At 44.9% G+C, this 8,837-nt stretch overlaps 1 protein-coding gene across 1 annotated transcript in view; it reads right to left on the reverse strand.

Moving 5' to 3' along the window:
* Positions 1–7,556: 7,556 nt before the first annotated feature.
* Positions 7,557–8,837, reverse strand: part of ATN1 (atrophin 1) — a 72,964-nt gene continuing 71,683 nt past the window's right edge. Inside the window, exon 10 of the mRNA XM_089662935.1 lies at positions 7,557–8,680. Coding sequence (XP_089519061.1) covers positions 8,638–8,680 — 43 coding nt within the window. The 3' untranslated portion in view covers positions 7,557–8,637. The remainder of the gene's footprint in view (positions 8,681–8,837) is intronic.

Raw genomic sequence — 8,837 nt, forward strand, 5'->3', positions numbered from 1 at the left:
ATGGGACGGCTCATTGACCTTAGGGGACTTCTTGATTTCATTCATCACTTACGGTTGTTGTCTATATGCAGGTGGTAAATGGGTAGAACAGCCATAGTGGGGCTCTAACATCAGTGGTCCAGGAGCAGTCATGTTAGGGCTCCCTGACCTTATAGGTCCAGGAGCAGATATGGTAGGGCCTATGGTAGGGCCCCCTGACTTCAGGGATTCAGTGGCAATCATGGCAGCGCTCCCTAAACCCATAGGTCCAGAAGTCACGGAGGAGCCCACTGACTCCAAAGGCTTCAAAGGCCAAGTAGCAGTCATGGTAGAGTACAAAAATAATGAATATTAATTGTGCACTGCCTCTAATCTAAATAATATATGTGTTAAGTGCCAGAGCTGCTGCAGACACTAAAATGTGTGTTCATCACATTTCAAAAACAATACAACAGAATAAACCTTCATATATTGACCTAAATGTTATAATAGGTCAAATAGCACGTTTTCCCCTTCAGTTGGGGCGACCATAATCCTCTCACTGGTCCTGGCTTTCCTCTTTTATCCATCGATTTTAGGGGTGTCTGTATCTTTAATGCCTTCACTATGTCAACCATACTGAGCTCTGTAGATCAAACTTAAACCACATAAACGCCTTCATAACGCAGTATTATTAAAACCACAGTTTTTATTAAAAGTATTGACTCACATTATCCCAGAAGAACATCGCATGACAAACAATTAGAAGTGGCTTGGACCGCAAACACTCAGCGGAACGCTGCACTACTGACTCTCCAGCTCTCGTAACGAGTCAAGTGACTTCCTCAGGGGTCCCTGACAGACCCCAAAAATCAGTGGATAAAAGAGGAAAGCCAGGACCAGTGAGAGGATTATGGTGGCCCCCAGCTGAAGGGGAAAATGTGCTATTTGACCTATTATAACATTTAGGTCAATATATGAAGGTGAGGGTCCACCTTAGATTCACGTTTCAGAGGATGATGGGAAGTATTAGCAGGGCACCCTGACCTCAGGGATTCAGTGACAATCATGGCAGTTCTCCCTAATTTCAGAGGTCCAGGAGCAGACATGGTGGGTCCTCTCTGATTTCAGAGCCTCAGGAGTAGTTATGGCAGGGCTCACTGACCTCAGAGGCCAAGAAGCAGTCATAGCGCAGACTTCAGATCTCAGAGACCCGGGAGCAGACGTGATGGGGCGCACCTCAGACCTCTTGGTTTCAGTCATAACTTACCTTTGATGTCTATACACAACTGGTAAGGAGAAAGAGCAGCCGTAGGGGGTCCCTTACATCAGTGGCCCATCAGCAGTCATGGTAGGGACCTCTGACTTCAGGGATTTAGTGGCAATCATGACCTGACCTTATAGGCCCTCTGATCTTAGAGGCTCAGAAACAGACATGGTGGGCCCTCCCTGATCTCCAAGCCCCAGGAGCAGTTACGGCAAGGCCCACTGATTTCAGAGGCCCAGGAGTAGTCACGGCTGAGCCCTCTGACTTCAAAGGCCCAGGAGCAAACATTATAGGTGCTCCCTGATCTAAGAGCCCCAGGAGTAGTTATATCAGGGCCCACTGGCCTCATTGGCCCAGAAACTGTGATGGCAGGACCCTCTTATCCCAGAGGCCCAGGACAGATGCAGTGAGTCCTCCCTGATCTAAGAGGCCCATGAGTAGTTATAGCAGGGCTCACTGACTTCAGAGGCCCAGGAGCTGTCATAAAAGGGACCCCTGATCTCAGAGGCTGTGGAGCAGGAATGACACATCCCCTTGACCTTAGAGATCTAGGAGCAGCCATGGCAGGCACCTGACCTTGAAGGTCCAGTAGTAGTCATGGCAAGGCAACCTGACCTCAGAAGACATCTTGGATTTATTTATCACATGAATGTTTATGCACAGCTGACAAGGAGACAGAGCAGTCATAGCAACGTTATAGGCACAGAAGCAGTCATGGTAAGGCCTCCTAACCTCAAAGACCAAGAAGCAATAATGGTGGGCCCCCTGACCTCAGAGATCTAGGAGCAGTCACATCGGGGCTTCTTGATCTCTGAGGCCCAGGAGCAGGCATGGCGAGGCACCTGACTTCAGAGGTCCAGTACCAGTTAGGGGAGGGCCCCCTGACGGCGTAGGCCAAGGAGCAGTTATGGCAAGGCCACCTGACCTCAGAAGACCAAATATAATTTGCCCTTGATGTTTATAGTGCTATTAAAGTCTTAACAGAAACTAAGAGTTTTTGGGGTAGGACTGCCACTGTCGAGTATTCTGCACTTGGGGCGTGTCAATCTTATTAACATAAATATGATCATAAGGCCAGTGTTCCTTTCTAAGAAAATGTGTCACCCTAGTTAGGAGTTAGTTTGCGTTGAAATTTGAGTGACTGCAAATTGACCATCATATCACCTTAGCACCTCTTATGTTGCACAAAAGCCTTCATAATGATCATCCCCCAGGAGAAACAATATTACACACTAGTTATCCTGCTGTATCCAGTAGCATGCTAGCAACAAAATCATTTAAAAGGGCAACAGAACAACTTACCTGTTTCTAGAGTGGTGCTTGACTGGACCAATGAGACCTCACTGTCTTGCTGGTGTGGATGATGTTGCAGCCTTTCCTCCAGGAAATCTCCACTTTAGAGATGTGGGGCCATCTAATTCAACGTTCAAAACCAGTTTACAAACTGGACACTGATCTCACCACTTGAGTCTCAAAGAGAGCAGACAGTGGGTTTTCAGACTCTGTAGTGTCCACTCCATATATCAATTTCAGGTGGACAGGCCTTGTACCAATATGGCCAAATTAATATACTAGGAATAATGTGCCCCCAGTTGAATAATATGAGGATAACATAAGAAACGTTGTAAATATATTTTCCATTTTAAGATGCATCTCAGCCATGCTTCTCATTCTTCAAATCTTTGATCTTTGTCACCAATCCGAGAAGTTGGTGTTTATGTTTGTGAGATAGCAATGGACCTATAGGAGCTGGAGATCAGTGCTTTAGGATTTGAGCCAGAGTGAGCCCTCCTTCAAAGAGGTTGACAGTGAAAGTGCAATGTAGAAAAGATTTTCTTCTTCGGCCTCTGGGCTGCTACCTCTCTGATAGTCTCCAAGGGGATATACAGTGGATAACAAACTTTGGGGTGGTGCTCCTCAACACCCATCCCAAAGCTTGTTACCAATCCAAGAAGGAAGGAATGGAAAAGCCAATGGTGTTGTTAGGCTTTCATCTCTATCTACCAGTCCCAGGAATCTTAATAATGGGTCAAATAATGTCTTGCGGGGGGGGGGGGGGTAGCCATTGTAGGCAGTTTCCAGTGTGTTGCCTGGACTCTGGCAATCGAACTTCCTGCAAACCATTACAGCAGCTGTTGTCAACCTTTTTTTTCCCCAGAGGAACCTGTGAAATAATTTTAAGGCCTTAGGCCTTCATTAATGTTTAGGGGGAAAAAAATGCCCCTTTCATTGGTGGCCTGTGGGAAGAATGACCCACTCATGGACAACTAAAAAGATCATTGGTATTATGCAGCTGTCTCTGCTAAGTGGTGTTGGCCCCAGAACTATGCAGGCACCATCAAATGGAAGGTCAATTAGCTACAACTCAAAGGAACTTCTAGCAACTTCTGAAAGAACCCTTGAAACCCTGGTTCAGAATGGCTGCACTGCACAAGGGAAGTCTGTTTTATGGAATGACACCTCCATGTACTACCAAACGTCACCTAGGTGCTCACAGAGAGAAGGTTAATTGCAGGTGTGTCAGGAGTCAGTTATTTCTCCTAATGGAGTCCATGACCTCTACAGAAACCCTCTGGCTGACCATTCTTGGTAGAAGACAGAGTTTTGCTGGCTATTGTTTCTTCAAAAAGCCAACACCCGGAATGTTGGCTTCTACATCTGGGAACAGCAATTTTCAAGTCTTGCCACAGATTCTCAATTGGATTTAGGTTGGTACTTTGACTGACAAAAGTCCCCTACCCTCCCACTACATCACAGTGTACTCCCCTTACCTTGTGCTGGTGCCGGAAAGAAGCTGGGGGTGATACTGGGAAGCAGAAAATGCAGGATCTGGAGGAAGACCAGAGGTCTGGAGTCAGCTGTCAGAGTCTGCTGAATGCTGAGGGCAGGGGAAGTAGAGACGAGGGGGTGCTGTGGCTGGTGTGGGATCTGTAGGAGTTCTGTCCTCCCCTCTGCTACCAACTGCAGAGAGAAGGTGGGGATGGAGATGAGGTGGATGTCGCAGCTGCAGGAGAGGTGCGAAACCTCAGGAAGCGGCATGGCAGGCCGGATTTGGCCCGTGGGCCTTGTATTTGACACATGTTCTAGCCATAAACAATGCTAGCCAAAGTTGGGCCATCAGTCTACATCTATAGATGAGTAATATTAGGTGTCCAGGAGAAATTCCACAACATGATAGTTACAGGTCAAGAACTTGAAGCATACTTTTTATTTTACTGTAGGGGGTACATTATTCCTTATATTACACAAGTTTCAATGTGAAACAAAGTTGCTTGCATGAGGTGCTCTCAGGGTTAGCTCCATCCTAGACTGATGTTTCAGGTGTGAGTGTGCACCCCCCATGCATCCTTATTTGTCTAGGGACTCTCCACTGGAATTAATGGGTCTGCATTTTAGTGTGACCACGACAAAAGCATGCAAGGAAGTCTCACTCCTCCTGCTGTACAATCCATATCATAAAATAAAGAATCCAGGAGGGAAAGTGATGCCCCTCAATTTAGGTGCATATATTATGTCAGAAAGATATAAGGAGTGCATCCACTCAAAATTGAAAAATCAGTCCAGTTTGGGCCAACCCTCTAATAAACTAGATGTATGAGTTACTATGCGTTTAATCAAAGAACACATTCACACTGAGTCAGGTGACATGAGTGACATCACCATTCTAGATAATTGACAGGAGTAAAATGATTACTCTTCAGAAGACATGATATTGTGATCTATGACACGTGAGTGACATCACTACTTTTCCACATATAAGTTAAACATCACTAGAATGACTTACAATGAATAAGTGACATCACTACTTCCTGTATATTTAAAAGATAAGTTCACTTATAATAATCCGGTCCCGCATCAGTAAATGTTACTACTTCTGGCATGCAAACATTTTATTTCCCTTTCCTATTTGCCTGCAATGATGAGTCTATAAATTGTATAAATTGGGCACACACAAAGGTGAAGACAGGTCTGGCCACGCAGAATAATAGAAGTACCCAACATATGCAAAGCAAAGGGAATTTGGCTTTATTCTCTAAAGCCAAACATATCCACAGCCTGCTGCATGTGTCAAATTCAAATGGAGGTAGGAGCACTGGAGATGGTGACCACTGTATAGGTCTCGGGTAGGAAGCAGGAGGATTTCTTATTTGCTACTAATTTGGGGGAATCATTTTATAGTAACTCATTGAGGGCCAAGTCAACCTAAAACTAATTTTTCAGTTCTCAGTAGGTTGACTCACTCACTGGTTTCTTTTTGTCCCTGGAGGCTTTAATGGGAAGGTATCCTTGTCATTGACCTTGCCTTCCAACCATGGCCATTATGAAACCCATTAAGGTCCTTATCAGGGGCGGACTGACCATTTGGAAACTCGGGCACTGCCTGAGGGCCCGGGGTCAGTAGGGGGCCCCATGAGATGCCCCTGGTACCTTTTTCATAGGCTTTTTTGAGTTTGGGCAAGGACACAAGGGCCCCATGATCCCCTATTGCCCGGGGGCCCCATGAGTTGTCAGTCCGCCCCTGGTCCTTTTGTTTTTTCCAGGTGTTTTTTTTTGCGTGGCTGAAATAACTTAAAGTGTACTTTTCATCCACTGTAAATGTCTCAAACGTGCTACATACCACCAGGCACCGTAAGAAGCTTTGGCTTTCAATTTCTTGAAACCTTGCTTTCAGCCAGGGGTCTCCAAACTTTCTAAACAAAATGCCAATTTACTGTCCTTCATACTTTAGGGGGGCCGGACTGCGGACAATGGGAGTAGACAATATATCGGGCCTGGTGATCAGTAGGAGTAAATAAATTACATAGCACTTGTGGTCAGTAAGAGGAGGACAAGTGCCCTATTGTTGGTGTCAGTGAGAATAGTACCCCATCATTGGTGTCAGTGAGAATAGTGCCCCATCATTGGTGTCAGTAGGAGTAATAGTGTCCCATCATTGTCCTGTCAGTGGAAAGAATACTGACCCATAGTTTCTGTCAGTGGGAGGAATAGTGCACCATTGTTGGGTTCATTGGGCTGAATAGTGCCCAATAGTTGGTGCCATTGGGATGAGAAATGCCCTGTTGTTGGTTGTATCAGTGGGAGGGATAGTGTCCAATCACCAGTGTCAGTGGAAGGAATAGTGGCCCATTGTTGGTGTCAGTAGGTGGAATAGTGTCCCATCATGGGTGTCAGTGGAAAAAATACTGCTCATAGTTAGTGTCAGTACGAGGCATAGTGCGCCATTGTTGGGTTCATTGGATGAATAGTCCCCAATTGTTGGTGCCATTGGGATGAATAGTGCCCTGTCATTGGTTGGTAGCAGTGGATGGAATAGTGTCCCATTGTTGGTGTCAGAAGGAACTATAGTGTCCCTTAATTGGTGTCAGTAGGAGGAATAGTGTCCCATCATTGGTGTCAGTGGAAAGAATACTGTCCCATTTTTGGTGTCAGTGCGAGGAAAGTGCACTATTGTTGGGTTCATTGGGATGAATAGTGTCCTGTTGTTGGTATCAGTGGGTGGAATAGTGTACCATCATTGGTGTCAGTGGAAGGAATACTGCTCCATCGTTGGTGTCAGTGGGAGGAATAGTGCCCCATCATTGGTGTCAGTGGAAATAATGGTGCCCCATTGTTAGTGCCATTGGGATGAATAGTGCCTGGTTGTCCAGTGGGAGGAATAGTGCCCCATTATTGGTGTCAATGGCAAGAATAGTGCTTCGTCATTGGTGTCAGTGTGTTAGTGGCAGGAATATTGCCCCAAATCAGTGGGAGGAACAGTGCCCCATTATTGGTGTCAGTGGCTGGAATAGTGCTTCATTGTTCATGTCAGTGTGTTAGTGGGAGGAATATTGCCCCAAATCAGTGGGAGGAACAGTGCCCCAAAGCCAAATAAAGGCAAGAAAAAGACAAAATCCAGCCCACAGGCTGCGTTTTGAAGTCCACTGCTTCTATCCTAAGCCCTGTCCATTCTCTGGCCCTCTGTCCATTGGGAGCACTTTGTTGGGCTGGCAGGGGCTGGCAGGAACACAAAGAAGGCAATAGTAGACACTGTGCTGCCTGCTCTTAGACAACACATATTTGGTTTCAGATATTCACAATGGGTGATAGGTTTGCTTATGGTAAAGGTCCATCCATAATGCCATAGTCATCAAGCGGGTATGAGAAGCCAATGGGCCAGTCATCACATCAACATCCTGTAATATCAGTTTTGAAATGACTTACCCTTTAAGAATATGCCGTATTTTACAAATATCGTTACATGTTACCTGTTACATTTTCTTCTATAACCAATGATGTGTGACATCCTTGTCACGATTTCCATTTTGTATGACAAAATACTATCAACACGTGATTTCTAAGTGCCTTTCACTTTATTTCAGCTCTCCTCCGCGTGTCACACAGGTGGCTGCGAGTCATCGTGCAAAGGCGCAGGAGGAGGGGAGAGTATAAAAGGGGAGGGGTTTGGGGAGGTGATGGAGGTGTGTAATATCCATATATATTTATACAGTTATATCTCCATAAGCTCTCACTCTCCTCCTCTCACTCACACATATATGTACAAATACACACGCTTATAGTTGGATATCTCATATATACATACAGGCACGAGCATACTCCAGTCTTACAAAGTGGTGCCGAAATTGGGTCCATTAGTAAACGTATCATACAAAACACACGTTGGACAACCATACAGGGTCACATGAGTGTGGACACATACTCAAGGCATACGTGTGACACACATACGCACAGAGCGCTTGTCTGGTGGACGTTTTTAAAGGGTCAGTCCACCCAAAACAGATGTTTTTCAGTTTTGGCTGCATGCCAACTTTCTGGAACACACGGCGGAACCTTATATATTCCTAGCACAACGCAGGTTTTTGGTCCACCTGCTTTAGCAGCTACAAAGTCCTCCGTCTCACCATTGGACAAACAGTGGAATTATGGGCAAAATCAAATATGATGCAGACTGTCACTTTAGCATTAACACAAGGGGAGGTGGGGGTAGACGTGTGCGTTTCGTTACAAATTGATTTTTGGTTGAAAATTTTATTTTCAGAAATTCGGATGTGTTTGAAACTCTGAATGGACATAGTAACGAATGTCGATGAATCTGAAATAAGTTATCATGAAATGAACAAATGCGTTTGTTTAGATCGGATGACATCACATGATGCAATAGTAGTTCGGGCCCATGAGGACATTAATTCAATTTTCAAATTTGTTCGATAATTCGGATTCGGATTATGAATGGATCCGAATTTCGTTGCATTCGTTAATTTGGATGTACACGACGCCTGTCGATATTGTCCAATTAGCTCATGCCGTTTCTCTTGGTGGGCTTCTGAAAATATAGGATCCTTCCGATTCAAATCCATTTCGATTCAATAATATATTGAATATATAGCAATCTTCCAGAAAAACTGCAAAATTTTTCAAATCCGCCAATCACCAACCAACGAATATAGGAAACGAATGCTGAAGATACAAAATAAATTCCAAACCCAATCAGTACAATATAACGAATATGACAAAACGAAATTCTTCAACGGACAAATGCATCCGAAACGAAACAAAAATTTACGGCATGCACATGTCTAGGTGGAGGTGAAGCGCAGGATGCAGATTTTTAACC

The sequence above is a fragment of the Staurois parvus genome, unplaced genomic scaffold, assembly GCF_062004578.1.
Source record: "Staurois parvus isolate SC_StPar_1 unplaced genomic scaffold, SC_StPar_1.0 ptg001590l, whole genome shotgun sequence".
NCBI lineage: Eukaryota > Metazoa > Chordata > Amphibia > Anura > Ranidae > Staurois > Staurois parvus.